Here is a 21598-nt window from a genome sequence, read left to right on the forward strand (position 1 = left end):
AAGACTTTTTTATTCCCATGTGTAAAAAATGGCTTCTGTTATGGTTAATTTATTTTCATAAGAATCTGAAAATGATGACAACATTTGAAGTTAACTGAATAGAGTGGTAGTAGTTGAGAGACCTTTTCCATTCATGCTGTCACTTCCTAGGCTATCCTTATTCTACACTGTCTCCTGAGGAAGTCTCATCCACTCCCTGGATCCAGTTGGCAGATGAATCTCATCCATCCCCCTGCTTGCTTGACACATCCATTTGGGTGTATCCTAGGCACTTAAAACTCAGCATGCTCCAAATTGAGTTCATGATCTTCCCTTTTAAACCCTTATTTCTCCTAGTGGTATTCACCATCTCCGTACATAGCATAGCTGTATAGCCCCTTGTTCAAGCCAGAAATTTGGAAGTCATCCTCAGTTTTTCCTTTTCCCTGGTCCCCTTACAGCTAGTTATTTCCTAAGTCCTGTCTATTCTAGCTGCTAAATATCTCTGACATCCTTCCACCTTTCTCATTCCCTTCTTTTGTCAATATCATCTCTCACCTGGCTAACTATTCCAGCCCTCTAACGGGTTTCTTCACATTTTCTCTTGCTTTCTTCCAATTCTTTGTACACAGTATAGCTATGGTGAACATGATGTCACTCCTCTGATTGAAAAATCATTCTGTGGCTTCACTTTGCTTTTAGGAGAAGCTCTAAAAGCCTTAACATGATCTTGATGGCTCTGCGCCAGCTTCTTTAGCTCTATCTGCATCCACCTTCCTTTCCTTCTGTTTCTTCCATTCTGGTCTCATTTTATTTCCTCAAAATCTTCATTCTCTTTCTTGTCTCTTGCTATTCACTCTGTTCCTATTAGTTCTTACTCATATATCAGTTTGTATCTTAAACCTTACCTCTTCTGGAAAGCCTTCCCTGACTCCTCCCCTTTCCTCCTGCATCAGTTCTCCTGCTTAGATTATTTCCCTTACTCCCTTCTAGAACTCTGTGTTTCTCATTCCTAACTCTCATCCTGCTTGTAATTCTTCAACCAGTATCTCCTCCCGGAGATTACACACCATGAGATTAAGGATTGTATTTGTCTTGTTTGTCACTGTGTCCTGCCTAGCCCAATGCCAGGCTCAGCTGTGTGGTAAATAGTTGTTGAATGAATGAATTTAGATATTTAGAAAGTTTAAGTTGTGTCTGTAATTACCTGTAATCATGGTATTGTCGCCTTGTTTTAACTCCCCCATTCCTTACAGCTGTTACTTAAAAAATTTTTTTTTAAATAATGAACTATGTTAAGATTAAGAAGAGAAATGCTACCGTTTATGTGTACTATATACACCAGGCATCGTGTTGGTTGCTTGAAGTAAATTGTTTCATTTGGTTCTTACTATCAATATAGGGTAGTTATTCTTATCTCCATTTTACCATTGAGGAGACAGTGTCTGGATAGGTACTTGTCTAAGGTCATGTGGCTAAAAATTGGCAGATACGTGGATTCGTACTGAGGTCTTTCCACTCTGGAACCTGTATTCTTTTGTTGTAGTTATAGTACCTTCTCCAATTTGAAGTCCACATTAATTAATATACACATTACAAGAAATTTCTTATAATTAGCTATAATGTAAGATTTTGCATTTAGGGTTTGGGGTACTTTTTGTTAGTAATTAGGAACATCTCATTGACTCTAGTGCTTTAACAGTGCTTTGCTCGTGTGGCACAGAGTATATATTGTAATTGTGGATAATAAAGGTGAAATTTGTATCAGAATGCATTTCAAATCTAGGGAAGAAATCACATCACAGTGTCAAAGAAATTAATTTTAAGAGCTATTCTTCTGTAACATTAGACTCTGAAAAGTGATTGATTCTTTTTGTCATTTTCAGGGACTATATTTGCATATGGACAAACTGGAACAGGCAAAACTTTTACCATGGAAGGTGTTCGAGCTGTTCCTGAACTTAGAGGAATCATTCCAAATTCATTTGCTCACATATTTGGTCATATTGCAAAAGCAGAGGGTGATACAAGGTAAAAAAAAAATTCTTTTATATTCTAATATTGAGAAGCTCAAGCATAAGAAAGGCATATAAGTACAAATTTTATAAACACATTTTAAAACTGTTCTTATAACTATTTCACTGTTTTTTATGTTTTTAAAAATGATGTTTTATTCATAGATTTTTGGTTCGGGTGTCTTATTTGGAAATATATAACGAAGAAGTTCGTGACCTTTTGGGCAAGGATCAGACACAGAGGTTAGAGGTAAGGATAATTGAAATTGGTGTACTTTCCAAAGCAATAGACTACTAGGGGCTGGCCCCGTGGCCGAGTGGTTGAGTTCGCATGCTCTGCTTCAGTGGCCCAGGGTTCACCAGTTTGGATCCTGGGTGGGGACCTACACACCACTCATTAAGCCATGCTGTGGTGGCATGGCACACAGAAAAACTAGAATGACTTACAACTAGGATATAACAACTATGTACTGGGACTTTGGGGAGGGGAAAAAAAAAATAGGAAGATTGGAAACAGATGTTAGCTCAGGGCCAATCTTCCTCACCAAAAAAAAAACGCATAAAAAAAGAGAATGTTTACTAACATTAAGGTCATTTTTGTACAAAAGGTACTTTTAATATTTTACTTATTTTTTGAGTATGTAATATGATCACATGGTTCAAACATAAAAATATTGTAAAAATTTATGCATTGAAAAGTCTTGTTCCTACCCTATCTGCCCCATTTCTCCCCACCCTAAGATAACCACTTTCGGTGTTCCTTTATGTAAGAACAAGCAAATATAATTTTGTTTTTACTCTAAAAGTAGCATACTATATACATTGAACTTTGTTTTTTTTTAATTAAAATTTTTATTAAGTATACATTCACATGTGGTTGTAAGAAATAATAGAGATTACCCATTACACAGTTTTCCCCAATAGTAGCATTTTACAAAGCTGTTGTACAGTATCACAACCAGGATATTGATGTTGATACAGTCCAAAGATATTATTCAAGTGCCCCCAGTTTTTCTCCTATTCCTTTGTGTTCTACTATTTTATCACATATATAGATTGGTGTATCTACTACCACATACTAAACAGCTCCATCACCAGGATGCCTCATGTTGCCCTTTTATAACCACATCTGCCTCTCTCCTGAACTCTCCTCTGTCCCATCCCTAACCCTTGACAACCCCTAGTCTGCTTTCCAATTCTGAAATTTTGTCATTTCAGAAGTGTTATATGAATATAACCATACAATATGTAACTTTTGGGGATTGGCTTTTTTCACTTGGCACAGCTCCCTGGAGATCTGTCCAAGTCATTGAGTGTATTGATAGTTCACCCTTTTTACTGGTGAGTAGTGTTGCACGGTATGTGTACGGACCACAGTTTGTGTAACTATTCATCTGTTGAGGACATCGAGGCTGTTCATAGTTTTTGGCTATTATGAATAAAGCAGTTATGAACATTTACGCACAGACTTTTATGTGAATTTAAGCTTTCATTCTCTGGTATGAATGCCCAAGAGTACTCCACAATTAATTTTAAGTCAGAAATTTTTAAAGTGTTGAAAATATAGATATTAAGACTAATCATGAATGTAGTCAAAAATATTAGTGTTTGCAATCTTTCTTTCACCTGAAGGAAAGACCAAACTTCCTGACTGAGAAATTCTAGTTTGTACACTTTTGGGTAACAGATTGACACCAAAGATTTTCATCATGCATCTTAGAAAAGGGAAATGTGAGAGTATATGCATAAATGTCAGATAATCACAAAAGTTGTGAATTGGTACATTATGCTGTTAACTGACACAGGTAGCGGATTCACATTCATTATTTTATTAAATTGAGATATAATTCACATAACCTAATATTCACCCTTTTAAAGTGTACAATTTAGTGGTGCTTAGTATATCCACAAAGTTATGCAACCATCACCACTGTCTAATTCTAGAACATTTTCATTACCCTAAAAAGGAACGCCATGGCCATTAGGAGTCACTCCCCATTCCCCCTTCTCCCCACCTTCTGGCAACCAGTAATTTGCTTTCTGTCTCTGTAGACTTGCCTATTTTGGATATACTATATAAAGGAATAATACAGTGTGTGGTCCTTTGTGACTAGCTTCTTTCACTTAACATAATTTTTCATGGTTCAGCCATGATATTGCATGTATCAGTTCTTCATTTCTTGCTGAATGATAATCCATTGTATGGATATACCACATTTTATTGATTACTTCATCAGTTAAACATTTGGGTTGTTTCTACTTTTTGTGTATTATGAATAATGCCGTTATGAACATTCTTGTACAAGTTTTTGTGTGGATATATTTTTTCAATTCTCTTGGCTGTCTATCTGTGAGTGCAATTGTTGTCTCGTGTGGTAACTCCATTTTTAACCATTTGAGGAACTGCCAGACTGTTTTCCGTAGTGGCTCTACCATTTTACATTCCCACGAGTAGTGTATGAAGGTTCCAGTTTCTCCACATCCTCACCAACACTTATTGTCTTTTATTTTAGCCATTTTAGTGGGTGTAAAGTGGTGTTTCATTGTGAGCTTGATTTCCATTTTCCCTAATGGCTAATGATGTTGAACATCTTTTCACATGCTTTTTGGTCATTTGTGTATGTTCTTTGGAGAAATATCTGTTCAGATCCTTTGCCTGTTTTTAATTGGGTTATCTTTTTGTTATTGAATTGTAATAGTTCTTGTGATAGTAGTACATACTTTATTTCGTTTAATCTTCCCAGCAGTTCAGTTTTGTTGATGTGAAAACTGAAACTAGAGGAGTTTCCTGACTTGCTCAAGGTCACGTGGCAGGTGAATGGCGGTATCACCTAGGGTTATGAGGGTGGTTTCCACGGTCCTACCATCTTAGCTTGAATTTTGGCTCTGATCTCTTGAGCAAGTTACTTAATCTCTGTGAGCCTTAGTTTTGCCACATGAAAATGGAAATAATAATAATATCTACTTCATGGGATTATTGCCAGCATTGACAAGTTAATGCAAAGTATGTAAATCAGTGCTTGCACATAATAAAGTATTCAATAAATGTTAGCTTTTTTCTTCATAAGTTTACTATGTAAACTCAGCTTTGGAGCAGTATATTCAGGCTTAGGGATTATTTGTTTGTTGGACCTTAATGAAGGCTTGTTCTATAATGATAATGTGTGCATAGCAAATGTAGAGATGTTGCTTTTTTGCTGGTTTTCATCTTTAGTTTTGATGGATACTTGGTTAATTCTATACTTTTACCTTTTAAAAGTTTATTGTTTCATTGCACAAATTATTAGAATAAAAATCATTTGGAAAAAGCATTTCCATTTTTGTACCAGTAATTATACATCAGATTTATTCTCAGAAATAATCTTGTCAGTGGTTCTCAACCGTATTAAACCCAATGCCCCTTTTTTATTACATATATTTTTTAATGTCTCTTTGACTCTCCTGAAATTCATAGATGATAAAAATATATCTATATACATAATTTTTAAAATATCAATATACTACCCAATTGTAATATAAAGAAGAATAAAAGTACTTAAAAAGTAAATGCTAGTGTTTCAATATATAAATGCTCAGATGTGACCGTACTTGATGACATAATGAAGTGGTCAAAGGCATATGTAATCATCATGACTGCAATAGCTACAAATGCAGACTGTTACAGGTATGTTGTATTGGTGATCTAAACACCTTGATTGGTGTTATTGTTAGTAACATGATCTTTTAAAATAGTGACTAGCTCTTGGTAGAGTTCTGAGCAAAATAAAGTAGTTCTTTCCTCAGTTTTCCTGGATTCCTATATTATTATTATTACCATGGAAAACCACTTTGTTTTTACGTGTAAAATAGAATTAGGGTCTAGACTCAGGTAATTATAAATTTTTTTTTCACCCATGTGAACATCTGGTAAGACTTTCAAAACTGAGTGGGACAGTTCTTCATTGATTGAGAGAGTCTCCCCATTTCAGAATGTTTAGTATCTCTGGCCCCTGCCTGTGGATGCTAATAGCATCCTCAAGTGAACCAGAAACTCCCCCAGAAATTTCTAAAACGTTCTGGGCAGGGGAGTGACTGCTCACCTTGAGATCCATTGTTGTAGTGTTATAAACTGTGTATTTGTTAGAGAAATTAAATTTCCGTTTTTATGATAAAATTTTTTTGATAGTATTACCACCCAAGTTTTTACACTTTTATAAATTTGGAATCATATTTGATTCCTTCATCTTTCATATCTAATCAGTTTATCTATACTTATTAATTGAATTTTGAAGTAATATTATATTGTGATTGGAAACAACCTGAGACTTTGCAGACTGATGCCAGTTTGAAGAATGTTTCCAGTTTGCAATGAGATGACTACAGAAAGTGAGAGTAAATGCTTAAAAACTTTTAAAGCAATTTGACATCACCATGGCATTAAAATGCATGATTTTGGTATTTTTCAGAAATGTCAACATCCCAGATTAGAAATATACGCATTGTTCTTTACCATAGATTTTCTGAGAAGTGTTGATATAGACCAGTACTTTTCAAACCTGTTAAAAGGTTTAAAGCATTTAAACATTTTCATCAAAGTAAACCGATATGGAAGCGCGATGTGTGACATACGTGAGAGTGAAGTTCTCTTTAGAACTTGTCTGGGCCTGGAGACCCCCACACTCCCACCGCGGCCCCTCAGTGCCACCATGGACCCTCTAGGGCTTCTCAGAGCACAGTTTGGAACCCACTGGTTTATACAGACCAACACCCTCCTTTTCTACTAAAAAATTAGGGCTTAGTTTATATCCTATGACAGAAAAAGGATAATTTTTCCTAATGTATAAATACATCTTATAAATTGTTATAAAAGAGATCAAAAAACCCAGAACGCCCCAACTAGATCTAAAATCAACACCTGGAATTTGGAGTGTCCACCATTGTGACTTTTGTCTCTGAGATTGTTTTTTAAACTTTTCTTTGTTGTCTTTGTCTAGGTCTTACTACCTGTCAAATGGCTCTCCTCACTGGCAGCCACAGGCCTCTGCCTCAGTTTCACTTTATTCTCTTGACTTGTGGAAGTGACTTCTAGGGCCTTCCAAAGTGAATTTTGTATTTCTAATAGCATCTGTATTTTAGGTAAATCTGTCCTAAATACATGTTTCAAATTTGGTAAAAGTTCTCATAAAATTACGCACAGAAAGGTAATATTTTTACATGGATGCCGTAGATCTCATTATTTCATTCAACTGTTTGAAATCCTCCAGGGGTTTCAAATTGCTGTGAAGATAAAGACCATTAACTGTGCTTACTGTTACGTCTGTCTGCCTCTATAGCCAGACATCCCACCTGTTCCCCCAGCGTCTTCTTTCCAGCCACTCTGGCTTTTTTTGTTTCTTTTTTATTTTTTCTAAGTGCCTAATTTTTTCCCATTTCAGGATCTTTGCACATACTTTTTCCTCCTACCCCAACCCAGACTGGCTGCCTCCTATTTCTTCAAATCTTAGCTTAGACAGCACCTTGGGGACACGTATCCTGTCCCTGCTTCACTAACTTAAGTCCGTCTGTATTGTATTTTCATTCCGTTCTGTATTTTTTTTCTTCATAGCATTATCACAATTGAAACAAAATAACTTTTTGTGTAATTATTCATTTGCGTGTTCTCCCTGTAGACTGTCACCTCCACAAGTGTAGAGACTGTGTCTGCCTTGTGCATCACAGTATGCTCACTATCTAGCAGAGTGTGCAACACCTAGTAGATGTTCAGTAAATGACTATGGAAGAATTATGCATATATGCACAAAGTCTTATCTCTTTGTTTTTTTCAGGTTAAAGAAAGACCTGATGTGGGAGTTTATATCAAAGATTTATCAGCTTACGTGGTAAATAATGCTGATGACATGGATAGAATTATGACACTAGGCCACAAAAATCGTAAGTGTAGTGCATGATTGCAGTGTGTTGAGTAGGCTGGTTTAGAAGTCAAATTGCTATGGCACTTGGCCCTGTAGAGACTGGATTTTTAGGTTTCTTGAAAACCCTTCCTCTTTGGTTGTTTACTATGTAGAGAGCATATGTGAATGAAAGGTATTACAGATTGCTTTCCGTGCTGACCCAAATTTTGTTTCTTAGTAATAGTTCTGTATCTTTGAAATTCTCATATGGCTGTCTCTTGTTTGCTGTAATAATGTTGGTAATGTTTATTGAGCACTCACTATGTGGCAAATGCTTATGCTAAGTGCTTTGTAAGAATGATCTGTTTTAACCCTCACGATGGACTATGAAGGTGTTAAATTTCTATTTTGTGATTAAGGAAACTGAGACTTAATTTGAGTAACTTATCTAAGGTTATATACTACTTAATAAGTTGCAGAGCGAGTATTTAAATCTAGGCCATTATTCACCATTAACCAGTCACTATACTGCCTCCTCTTTGTTGACAAGAAAAGCAAAATGAAATTAAAAATATTGTCATTCTTTTTAGTAATTATTTCAAGTTTTGTCTAAAGAATGAAAAGCTTCAATAATATTTAATATACAGATGCCCCAGGCCTGCTACTAACAGCAATTAGAGGTTAAAGGTATTTAAGATAGGAACATAGGAAGTAAACCTTTTTTTTTGTTTTTATGACTAGACTATAAATCTAACAAAGTCAGGGAAACTAAACAAAAAATTTAAAAAATCAATTGTCAGGGGCTGGCCCAGTGGTGTAGTAGTTAAGTTCACATGCTCCACTTTGGCAGCCTGGGGTTTGCAGGTTCGGATCCTAGGCACAGACCTATGCACCGCTCATCATTCCGTGCTTGGCGGCATCCCACATACAAAATTGAGGAAGACTGGCACAGATGTTAGCTTAGCAACAATCTTCTTCAAGCAAAGAGAGGCAGATTGGCAACGGATGTTAGCTCAGGGCCAATCTTCCTCACCAAAAAGAAAAAATTGGATTCTTATAAACCAAGTAATAGAAAGAAAAAGACGGAATTTTAACAGGAAAATGGGCAAAAGATGTGTATGAATATGTTATTCACAGAACTATACACAGCAATAAGCATTTGAAAGGATCTTCAACTTCACAAGTAATAGGAAAATGCATATTAAAACAGTAGTGAGAGAGGTTTTACCCATTGGTTTGGATGAAAGGATTTCTGTGTTAGTGAGGCTTTGAAGAAATGGGCACTGGTGATGGGAATGTAAAGTGGTACAGCCTTTTTGAAGGGCAGTGTACTAGTATCTGTTGAAATTTTAAAAGTGCATTCATTTTGACTCAGTGTTTCTAATTCTAGCTATATAGTCTAGAAAAGTATTTTTAGATGTAAACGAGGAAAACCTTGTTACAACATTATTTGAAATAGCAAAAAGTTTGATACCATCTAAATAACTATCTATAAAACATTGCTTAGGTAAATTATAGTACAAAAATACTGTGGACTATAATGAAGCTGTAAAGAAAAAACCGAGTTGAACTACGTGTGGAGACTTGAAAGATTTTCAAGGTATATCATTAAGTGAAAAGAAAGCAAACTAGAGGACAGTATGTACTGCCAAATTATTAAACTATATATTTGGGCATTGTTTGTGTGTCCACATGTATGTATATGAAATACGAAATGAAAGGACGTTTAATAGTGGTTACCTTTAGGGAAGGGGAAGTAAGATTGGAGAAAAGGGATGTGGGGAGCTTTCTTTCTTTTTTTTGAGGAAGATTAGCTGTGAGCTAACATCTGTGCCCATCTTCCTCTATTTTACGTGTCGGATGCCTGCCGTGGCACGGCTTGGTAAGCAGTGTGTAGGTCCACGCCTGGGATCCGAGCCAGAGAACCAGGCCCTGGAAGCAGAGTGCACAATCTTAACTGCTGTGCCACCTGGCTGGCCCCCATCACTTCTTTTTGTATGTCTGTCTTTTTAAAATTCTTATGCTAGGAATATGTTCATGTATTGCTTATTTAATTAAAAAGATGTTTAGCGTAAGATTCCATTCACAATAGTGACCAGACTCTCCCATTAACTCCCTGAGAATTAATTTAATTTGGTATGAGATTTGCTCAAGGAAAACTGAAAAAATTCTAATGAGAGAAATGAAGATAAAAGGATTTGAAGACCTAAGATAGCAGAGAGGAAAATACTCTTCATTAGTAAATAGACTGAGTCCAGGAATTAAACATTTGGTACAAATATCCAAGTAGAAAAATTCCAACATAGAAGTACAAACTTTATTATATTGATATATAGTAAAATAACTATCAAGAGGAAAATAGCAGAGGGGGGAAATGTGGCCATAAAAGCTGCTGTTCTAAATAGATGAAAAATTGATACAAATATGAAATTTGTATCAATTTTGACAGGTGATCATGCTATAGAAATAGTTAATTTTACATTTAAGAAAATAAGTGAGTCATCTCATGAACACAGCCTGCCTAGTAACTAAAACACAAATTTAAGCTAGTCAGATAAATTTACATTGTGGGTATCATTGTAAATTGGTTAATACATCTGCAGAGCAGAGTTTTTCAACCCTTAAACCATAACCCTTTTCTTTAAAATATTATCTTTTGAATAGATAATCCAAGCACGTGGTATAAAATTCAAAAGGCACAAAAGTATACATTGAAAAACAAGTTTCCTCCTACCCTTGTGTCCCAGTCACCTAGTTCCTATGCCTGGTGGCACCTCCGTTGGTGTCTCCTGTGCCCTTCCTGATATTGTCTGTGTGTGCCCAGGCATGTGTGTTTCTAAGGGGAGTGCTTGTCCTCTTTATGAGTCAGATGATAGTAAATGTACTTTATTAACAATATTACCTTGAAGATAATTTCACATTAACACATAAGAGTACATGTATAGGCATTTTTAAATAACTATATAGATTTCATTGGATAAATCTACATAATTTATTTACCCAATCTTTTATTGATGGACTTTTGAGTTGTTTTCAGTCTTGCTATTATGAGCAATATTCAGTAAATATTATATATACATGAGTTTATACACATGCAGGCATGATTATGGGATAAATTTTTCCATATCCTGTTGAAAACATAAAAACTTAATTTTTTTCTTGTTCCAAAATAAATATTTCAACAAAAATTAAAGCTATGAAAGTGTTTATTATTTCTGTTAGGTGATGTGTCTGTAGGTTGGGGCATGGAGTCTACTTGATTGCTGCCAGCTGTTCTCTCTTAGGGATTGTAGAGTTCACTGTTGGTCCCTTTTAACAGCATGTTGGTTGCATTGCTTTGTTTTCATAACCAGAAATCACAATCATAAATAGCATGCTTTACTTATATTGCGAAAACAATAAGTATTAAAATATTTAATATGATTTTTTTCAAATTACATGTTCTTTCTCACTCCAAATTGAAAAACACTGCTACAGTGTGATTTAATAATCATATAGTTATAAAACTATTCCTACCCTTTGACCTGGTAATTCCAGTTTGGAAAATACATCCTATGGAAATAATTCTAAAGAGAAAGAAAGGTATCTGCTTAAAGGTGCTCATGTTGTCCTTCTAAGGACCTAGAATGGGAAACGATCCCAAATATCTTTCAGTAAGGGAATAGCAAAATCAATTTTACTAAAGTTTTCAAGTTGTTTTTACATGGAAATATATGTAGGAGCTAATGTTAAGTGGCAAAAAACAGGAGGTAAAATAAGACCTAATACTCTGGAAACGTGTATGTGTGTCACTACTGATCAGATGATTTGAAGTGGTGTCAGATTTAACAGGGTTTCATATTTTTTGGAAAAATTCAGAATTTGATTTAAAAGAAAATAGAAAAATAGTATAGAGTCACAAATCCTTGCATTTCCTTTCACCACTTTGTCATTTACCTTCTTTCATTGGGCTTTACTTCTCTTTACAGTGCAACTTATGTTCTAGTTATGTGACTTCTAATATAGCCATATGCTAATAAAGAATACCCTTTCAATGTTTAAATTCTAAAATCAAAGCTTGTATGGAGAGGTTCTGACTGAATATATAGTAGGAAGATAATTTTGGCAGTGGGTAAAATTAACAATGCTTTTAAAATACTTTGCAATTTCAGAGAAAAACCAATGCATGCCTATTAAAAACAAGACCTTTTTCTTATTTTACACAATATATTCAGGTAAAATATTTATGCACACACAAATAGTATATTTTGAATGGATGCTGTTGGTTTACAGATATTGGATTATACTATATATTCCTGTAACTTTTATTTTTTTTCAGTACATTTGTTATGAGTGTCTTTTCATGTCGTACAGGTCTACCCTATTTTTTTAAAGGACTGCTTAGTAATTCACACTATGACTATTCTGTAATTGATTAACCACTGTCCTCTTGATTGTTTCTGATCTCTCGCTGTTGCAAACAGTGCTGCATTGAATATCCTTGTATCATTTAATGCATATATGCAGGTATTTCTGTGGTTTAGACTCCCAGAACATAATAATTTTTAGAGACAGCTGAAACCGCAGTGATTTTTCAGATTGACGTGTATTTTTTTATGTAAATTTTTTTTTAGTTTTTGGGATTGAAATTAAGTATTGTGCTAAAGTTACCTCTTTAATATGAGAAACATTACAAATTCTTTTGTTATCAGCGTAAGTTGTCAGATAAATTTCTAATAATGGCTAAATATACCTATGCTTTTATGATTTAGCCATACTCTCTGACTTTTGGCTGTGATGAAATTAAGTATTTTAAACCATTCTGGATTATTATTTTGAAGGGCACTCCTTGTTATACTTTTTAAGAATTTCCTTCCTTTATTCAAGGTTCTGTTGGTGCAACTAATATGAATGAACATAGTTCCCGTTCCCATGCCATCTTCACGATTACTATAGAATGCAGTGAAAAAGGCGTTGATGGTAACATGCATGTCAGGATGGGAAAGCTCCATCTTGTAGATCTTGCTGTAAGTAACAGGATACTACTTAAGGAATAACTCGTGATTTCTTTTTCTTTTATAATAAAAGTTCAAGTGAAAAGATGTGATTTACATAGGATTTTAAGTTGTTTACTAGTGTATATGTTTAACTTACTATTTGTTATGGAATATTTCAAACCTATACAAAAGCAGATGTAAGCATAATGACCTCCCATGCACCCATCACCTAACTTCAGCTGTTACCAGTTCATGGCCGGGCCTTTCATCTCTATCCTCAGCCACTTCCCTTCCTGTATTATTTCGAAGTGAATTCCACATATCAAATCAAATTTTTATGGTTAAATTACTTCTTTTTTTGAACTTTGGGAACAATATTCTGTATTTCTTATTTTAGCTTTATTTCTGTCTCTGTTTATTGCTAGGGTTCAGAAAGACAGGCAAAAACTGGAGCTACTGGACAGCGCCTAAAGGAAGCTACAAAAATCAATCTTTCACTTTCCACCCTTGGTAATGTAATTTCTGCCTTGGTTGATGGAAAAAGCACTCATGTGCCTTATCGTAACTCTAAATTGACTCGTCTTCTTCAGGATTCCTTAGGAGGAAATTCAAAAACCATGATGGTAAGAATTAACTGGTAGTATAGTTATCATTAGACAAGTTTAAGATTCCTGTTTATGCCAATAATTGATAGGCATAACATCTTAAAAACTATTATTATTTTCCTTTTTTTGATTTGTGGTTATTCTTTTCTAGTACACCATGTGTACTAGCCCGTAATAGTGTTGTTTGGAAACCAACGTGGTTGATGCTGTCTTTTTCAAGAAGGCCAGAGTGAAAATATGCTTCAAAAATTCCTTCTGATATATTTGTAATGATAGTATTAATTTTAACTGTGTGAAATGTAAAATGTTTTGTTTTCTATTCCTAATTCAACAGTGTGCAAATATTGGGCCAGCAGATTACAATTATGATGAAACTATCAGTACATTACGATATGCTAACCGTGCCAAGAATATTAAAAATAAAGCTAGAATTAATGAAGATCCAAAGGATGCTTTGCTTCGTCAGTTTCAGAAAGAAATAGAAGAACTGAAAAAAAAGCTTGAAGAAGGTAACTTTTTCTCAAAATATTCATCTTAATGTTGGCTAAAAATACGGTGCTTAGCTGTTCAGTGTTCTAATAAAAACCACCCATTAAAAATTCTTTGAGCCTCTAACATTGCTCTTTAAAGGAATATTTCTGCAAGGTAACTTGATACTTAGATATGTTAGCATTTTCACGTTAAGCTCAAGTAAAATGATATATTTGTATGTGTGATTTTAAAAAATTCATTTAACTTAAACCTCCATCTCAGTCCCCATGACCTTTTGTAGATTTCATATGACCACTTATTAAATGATGAATTTTTATTTGTCTCTGTATAAGAGCAACTTCTGCCATATATGTATTTAGGTGAAAACAACCAGAGTTCTTTGCGATAGATATCAGTCACAATTGTTTGAAGTAAAGAAAGCTATCAGAGTCGTGGGTAAACCAAGTTTACTATAGTAAAAATTCGTTACATGACCCTGAAAATGTGCTTTCGTACTTAAATTTGAACGTGAGATTCTATTTTGGAAATTCTTTTCCAACAAGATAACGTTAGAAGGTTAGAAAGTTTGAGGACCTTGTTCATGAGGGTGAGGAACTTCCAGCTACCATCGTGTTCAGTGACTCTCTGCCCCGTCACGCCAAGATCTGATTGGCGCAGGGCTCCTTTGCCAGGTAAACAGAGGGCTTTGAAGCTGCCTCTTTTTCAGTCACTGGGGAAACTGCTTAGATCAGATGTGAAATCCAGAGATGCCAGCATCGCAGATGTTCGGAGAAAGTGCTGATTCAATAAGCTGGAATAAGATTCTTGAAGAAAAGCAGTAATTGAGCTGCCTCTTAGATAATGAAATTTGGTGTTTTAAATGTGACCACTAGGTGGTATTTATAGTCAGTATGTTTTAAAGATTTAAAATTTCTTACATTTGTTAATGTTGAGTTCATACCTTTATTTTGCTGACTTTTTTACATTTTTTATTGTAAAATATAACAAAATTTATCATTTTGACTATTTTTACATGTATAGTTCCGTGGCATTAAGTATGTTCACATTGTTCTGTAGTCATCACCAGCGTCCACGTCCAGAACTTTTTAGTCATCCCAAAATGAAACTCTGTACCCATTAAATGCTAACTCTTCACCTTCCTCTCTCCTTCAGCCCCTAGTAACCACTGTTCTACTTTCTCTCTCTCTGAATTTGACTATCCTAGGTACCTCATATAAGTAGAATCATGTAATATGTGTCCTTTTGTGTCTGGCTTCTTTCACTTAGCATATTGTCCTCAAGGATCATCCATATTGTAGCATGTGTCAGAATTTTCTTCCTTTTTTAAGGCTGATTAATAATCTACTGTCTGTATATACCACATTTTGTTTATCTGTTTATCCATTCATCCGTCAGTGGACACTTGGGTTGCTTCTGCATTTTGGCTATTGTGAATAATAATACTATGAATGGAGGTGTACAAATACCTTGTCAAGTCCTTGCTTTCAGTTCTTTTGGGTATATTCCAAGAAGTGGAATTGCTGGAACACGTGGTAATGCTGACTTTATTTTTAACACTTCATTTTATTTATGGCATTTGTTTTTATAATCCAGTTAACAGAGTTCTATAATCTGGTTAATAGAGTTGATCATATAAACAGTTAAAAAGTAGGCAAAAACATTAAAAGAATTTTTTTAACTTTTTATTTTGAAATAATTTTAGACTTGTAGAAAACTTGCAGATATAGTAAGGAGAGAGTTCCTATATACCTGGCACCCAACTTCCCCTAATGTTAACATCTTACATAATCATAGTACAGTTATTGAAACTGGGAAATTTACATCGATACAAACTTATTAACCAGTCTACAGATCTTACCTGAATTTTGACAGTTTTCCCTCTTTTGCCCTTTTTCTCTAGTCCAGGATCCAATCTAGGACCACATTGCATTTAGTAGTCATGTCTTTTTAGTCTCCTCAGTCTTTATCTTTTTTTTTTTTTTTGAGGAAGATTAGCCCCTGAGCTAACATCCGCCACCAATCCTCCTCTTTTCGCTGAGGAAGACTGGCCCTGAGCGTCATCTGTGCCCGTCTTCCTCTATTTTATATCTGGGATGCCTGCCACAGCATGGCTTGATAAGCAGTGCCTAGGTCCGCACCCAGGATCTGAACTGGTGAGCCCTGGGCCCCCGAAGCAGAGCATGTGAACTTAACTGCTATGCCACTGGGCCGGCCCCAATCTTGACACTTTTGAAGAGTACTGTTCATATATTTGTAGAATGTTCCTCAGTTTGGGTTTGTCTATAGTTTTCTCTTAATTATTCTCCAAAGTTTCTCTCCTATAAATCTGTTTTATTTTTTCCTTCGTAAGTAATATGTGTCTTGTGGGGAGATATGTAGAGACTATACAAAGGTCCTGTTTTCTCATCACACTTTGTCCCACTCATGTTAGCAGCCATCAGGGGTTCCTGCCTGCAACAATAGTTCTGTAGTGTTTGCTCAGTAATGACTTTCTCTTCTCTTCATTCCTTCTGATGTTTACTATCTGGAATTCTCAGGAAGAGCAGTCCCTTCTCCCCCAGTTATTTGTTTATTCAATTATTTATTTATGTCAGTATGGACTCATGGATATTTATTTTAGTCTGTGGATTATAATACAGTGGTATTATTTATTTTGTTTTTCAAATTATTCCAGCTTTGGCCATTAGGAGATCCTTCAGGGGAGTTTCTCTGTCCTTTCAGCTTGCTCCCCCCAGGTTTTTTTGAGCATTTCCTTACTTTCTGGCATGACAGATGTTTTAGGCTCATTTTGTGTTTTCCCTACCCTAGCCTTAAAATCATTTATTTCTCCCTGGTTCTTTTCAGTGGAGAATGGTATTTAGAAACCAAGAGTTGGGCATTAGGTGTGCTCATTGCTACCAGGGTGCCATTGTTTCTAGGCCTAAAGAACAAAATATTTTTAATGAATTCATTCTCCCGAGACTCTGTGATCTTTTTCCATTCTTTATTTACAGGTTCAAACATTACCTTGTTGTGATTAGTGTATATTTTACTTCTTTTTTCCCCAATTACCTTTGTTTTCTTAGACATTTCATACATGAACAGTAGTATTTTTAAATGCTTTAAAGGTGATATAGTACTGGTCTGATTAATGTTATTCTCCTTTATTTTATTTTTTTAAGTTAACATAATTTTTGTACAAATAAGCCCTTCTTCTTTTGAAGTATTTCTTGTTATGTAGTCCTAAGAGGGTTATCTCTGTATTACATGACAGTTTTATGGTTCTTAAAAAATATACAGGTTGAATGAATTATTTAAAATCTTAAATGGAAAACTGAGGAGAAAATGCTCCTCAAAAGTGATCATATTTTTAAAAGACTGAAACAATAACTCTAACATGTAATTTATATATATATATTTAAAGCTGTACTTGAACTAATCATGTGGAATTTTAAATGGATCCGAATTTAACTTCTCTTTAGGATCTTTAAAAATAAAGCCTCTGTTGTATATCATATCTATTTCTGAGGTTAGTGAATCTCATATACTGTATAAGAATATTAAAGTCTAGGGCAACAAAAACCTAATGAAGAAAGTTGATATAGGCATTTCCTAAATAGCCAATGACCTGGTACAGAATAAAAATACTTGTGTTAAATTTTTATTCAAGGGGAAGAAATATCAGGCTCTGATATCAGTGGGTCAGAGGAGGATGATGACGAAGAGGGTGAGATTGGAGAAGATGGAGAGAAAAAGAAAAAGAGAAGAGGTAAGTTCTTTTTAGTGTTCTAGAAATTAACGGATTGCTACCTATGCTACCTAAAGATGGTTTAACATTCCTGAGGCAGTTGAGTGCATGCCTTTTATTTTGCCATTTTTAGTTATGGTAGCAGTTCGAACAGAGGAAGTATGCCACATACCTAGTTAGCTGTGCATTATTTTTTTTCTCCTATTTATAGCTGAATCAGAATACTGTATGTTCTGGGTTCTTTTAGAATTTACGATTGTAAAAATCTGTGATAGTGGGTATACCATTTTAAAATTTTATGTGGTGTTTTAGTTTTATGTGGGGACTTTCATCTATGTTAGGAACCTAGGTTTTTTAGGAAATTAGGATAATGTGGAGTTTTTCTCAAGCATTATTAGGCTTTAGAAGTCATTGCATTTTTAAATAAGAAATTTGTATGAGGACTATTTTTTAATTTGACTTTTTTATTTATGAAATATACCTCATTCTCATCCTGTAATGGGGCATTTTTTGCTGAGTGTGAACTGACTGTTTATTGTGATAAAGATGTAGATAACATTCAAAAGAGAGAGACATATTATAATGGCCTACATTTCACCCTAAATATTTACTTGTTTCAGAACTCTCTTCCATTAACGTGGATCGTTGTTTTCAAGTTGGTGTATATTTTGCTTGTCTTATTAAAATGATCTTGCTGAAAATAAACCCATCATTCCTTGATCAGGAGTCCCAAAGTTAAAAACTATAAAGATTCTGTAACTTCAAAAGACAGGAAAAGCATAATTTAGAGCAAGGGTTGGCAAAATATAGTCTGCTGGCCAAATCCAGCTCACCACCTGTCTTCATAAACAAAATTTTATTAAATGGCCATGCTCATTGTTTACACATCGTCTACAGCTGCTTTCACATGAGACCGTATGGCCGCCGAAGCCTAAAGCACTTACTATCTGTCCCTTTACAGAAAATGTTTGCCGACCCCTGATTTGGAGAAGTGGTTTTGTGTTCATACCTATTTTTCAGAGTAAACTATTCAAAGCTAAAGCAGATAATAGATTTGTTAAAAATAAAATTTTAAATAGAAAAAAGTGCCACTGCTTAATAGGTTAAAAGATTTAATAGTAAAATACCTTCTGGGGCCGGCCCCGTGGCTGAGTGGTTAAGTTCGAGTGCTCCTTCAGTGGCCCAGGGTTTTGCTGGTTCAGATCCTGGACGTGGACATGGCACCACTCGTCAGGCCACTTTGAGGCAGCGTCCCACATGCCACAGCTAGAAGGACCCACAACTAAAATTTGCAACTATGTACTGGGGGGATTTTGGGAGAAAAAGCAGAAAGAAAATAAAACCCTTCCTTCCAGGCTTAGATATTTAAAACTTTTCTGTGAGCCTGTCACAATTTTGCCATGAAACTTTAAACACACGTAGTTATATCTGATAGTTTGATGTTTTGGAGGGGAAAGAGTGAAATTGGAGACAAACCAGCCTGTCTATAATGAAGGGTAATTTATCATTCCTATAATTTTAAGTGTGCATGGCTTTACATTTTAAAACTCAGTTCCTTTTACTTTATCAACCTAAGTATTTTAAATAAACTTTAATGTCACCAAATGACTTATTTATTTTTTATTCTTGTCATTCCAACCCTCTGAATTACTATATTTTAGGTGAATAGTGGGGTTTGCCCACAGTAGATGCTTAAAGGAATACAGTTTCTAATTGCCCTGTATGGTTTTGTAATTAGAGAATATTGGATAGACTACCAAGACTGGTTTTAAGGGAAAGTACATTTTAGTTCTTTGATACAAAGCTTGATTGTCCTTTAAAATTCTTTCTCTGGAACTGAATTTTTCTCTGTGTATATGTTCATTTTCTTGTTTCCTCTTTCTTTGGTTCCCGTTGGGCTCATTTCTTTGTCTTCCAGGCAGTAGCAGCAGCAGTAGTTCAGACTCCACATGTTCTGTCATAGAGAAACCTCTGGATAAGTTCTTGCCTAGTGAGTGGTAGCTCTTCAATTCTCTAACAGAGCTTTGGCTTTTCCATAACCCATGGGCTTCATTTGAGAAATGCTGCACCGCTCCCTGTCGTCACTTAAAGAATACATGTTGGACTTCCCAGGGGAACAAAGCATGTGATGGTTTTCCCTCTGTTCATTGCTTCCAGTTAACCATAATTGTTAAAACATATGCTTAAGCTTATGTTTGAGACAATGGAAGAGAGATTCATGCTTTCGCAATTGAGATAATGTAAAGAGAGCTAGTAAGCTGTATAAAAGAATAATTGTATGGTTCCTTTCTATGTTTCATGATAAATTTCTAATCCTAGTCAGTATATGGGTCATGTAATAACAAATCCTGAATTTCTAAAAGTACAAATTCTATTTGGAAGTACACCAGTGCCCATTATAACATGTCTTACAGTTATAAAGATTTTATGCTTTGGTGTCCTCTTCTGAGGAGTGGCTTAAGATTGAAAGCTCCCAAATAAAGAAAAATTTGTTTGAAAAGAAAAAAAGTTTGAAATGAATAAAGATAAATTGAATAGTATTTTATTTCAAATGGCAGTTTACGCCTAATCTAAATTGCCTGATTGATTTTTAAGAAACTTTCTAAGGTGTGATTTGAGAATTCAGATCCACGAGAAATTGTTTATGCAGGATCTGTCTAGACTTATTTCAACCTAACGGCTTTTTCTTAAACCTTAGATTAATTAAGTTGAAAAGTATTATTAATTTTATTTATGTTTTATTTTCAGAAGAAAAGGGAATTGATGCTTTCTTGTACTAGCTTGCAGCTTACTGCCTTTTAAAGCATTATCTATATACTTACCTTTCCAAATCTAATAACAAAAACATTTGTTGTTGTTCTCAAGCTTTTAGCTTTCTAGGGGAAGAATTTCAAGAATATTAGAAATTGTTTTCTCTATGGACAATTCTTACATTTTACCAAAACAATTAATTTCAGAGGATAACTTAAAAATATATGAAATTGCTTTAGAAACCATATAGAAATATTATTTTGTATTATGAACTGCGAAATATGAGAAAATTTCTGAGTGGAAGGCATTATAATTTAATCTTCTGTTTTTAAAACTTAGTCCTAAAAGAGTAGTGATATGAAAGTATGTTATGAAAAGAGTTGTGCTTTGTTCAGTTCAAGCAGTCTTAGTTACTATTTTTGTACCTAGCACATAGCACTAAGTTCTTTTGTTGTGATGTGGGTGTATTGGTGAAGTGGAGAGATCGTTGTCCCAGCATGTGGTTGCTGTGTATAACTTGTATGTACCTTCTCTTTTAAAAATATGAATGGCCTTTTTTTAGGTGTTTTTTGCTTGAATCATCAATTGATCACTTACTTGTATAGAATCATTATTATAATTACCCTTAACAATCTACTGATAGATCGAATGCAAGTTTGTTATTATACAGGTGTACTTCACTTTATGCAATAAATGACTTTTTTTCTGAAAAAATTGCTTATAAGTCAAGTTGGAAAATCAAATCTATTGGGAGAACTTGCAGTCTTTAAAAATTCTTCATTAAATCCTTTTGTTAATAAAATAATCACTGCAAATTATTATAATCTAATTTATATGTTTAGTTGGTGGAGGCTTTTGTGTTGGATTTTCTTTAAGGGGGGCACACCTGTGGTGGATCCGTGTATTAGAAGAACATTGAATTGCGAAATTTTGAAAATGGACAATGTGAATTTTGACACTTATAAATTTTTTTTAAATTGGCTTAACTTTCTGTTTTGCCCTTTTAGATTACTTCCCAGGTCTTAGCAGGTCAAAATTCCATGTCTACCCTTAGTATAACCACCTGGTGCTGAGCTGTTAGATTTGCAGGAGTTTGGGAGTCAGTGTGAGCTGTTGAGATTGATTTGAATTGTAACCTTAGACTAAATTAATCTTGTTGTTATCCTTGCTTAGATTTCATCTG

General features: G+C 34.7%; 1 protein-coding gene across 4 annotated transcripts in view; it reads left to right on the forward strand.

Moving 5' to 3' along the window:
• Positions 1-21598, forward strand: part of KIF3A (kinesin family member 3A) — a 46499-nt gene that overhangs the window by 12830 nt on the left and 12071 nt on the right. For 2 of the 4 annotated variants that reach the window (XM_070571073.1, XM_070571074.1), the window contains exons 3-10: positions 1866-2010; positions 2160-2244; positions 7799-7904; positions 12731-12870; positions 13266-13463; positions 13780-13954; positions 17587-17685; positions 19583-19654. In XM_070571073.1, coding sequence (XP_070427174.1) covers positions 1866-2010; positions 2160-2244; positions 7799-7904; positions 12731-12870; positions 13266-13463; positions 13780-13954; positions 17587-17685; positions 19583-19654 — 1020 coding nt within the window. The remainder of the gene's footprint in view (positions 1-1865; positions 2011-2159; positions 2245-7798; positions 7905-12730; positions 12871-13265; positions 13464-13779; positions 13955-17586; positions 17686-19582; positions 19655-21598) is intronic. The other 2 variants (XM_070571075.1, XM_070571076.1) reach the window with 1 other exon arrangement.

This window comes from Equus przewalskii, chromosome 13, assembly GCF_037783145.1.
Source record: "Equus przewalskii isolate Varuska chromosome 13, EquPr2, whole genome shotgun sequence".
Lineage (NCBI taxonomy): Eukaryota > Metazoa > Chordata > Mammalia > Perissodactyla > Equidae > Equus > Equus przewalskii.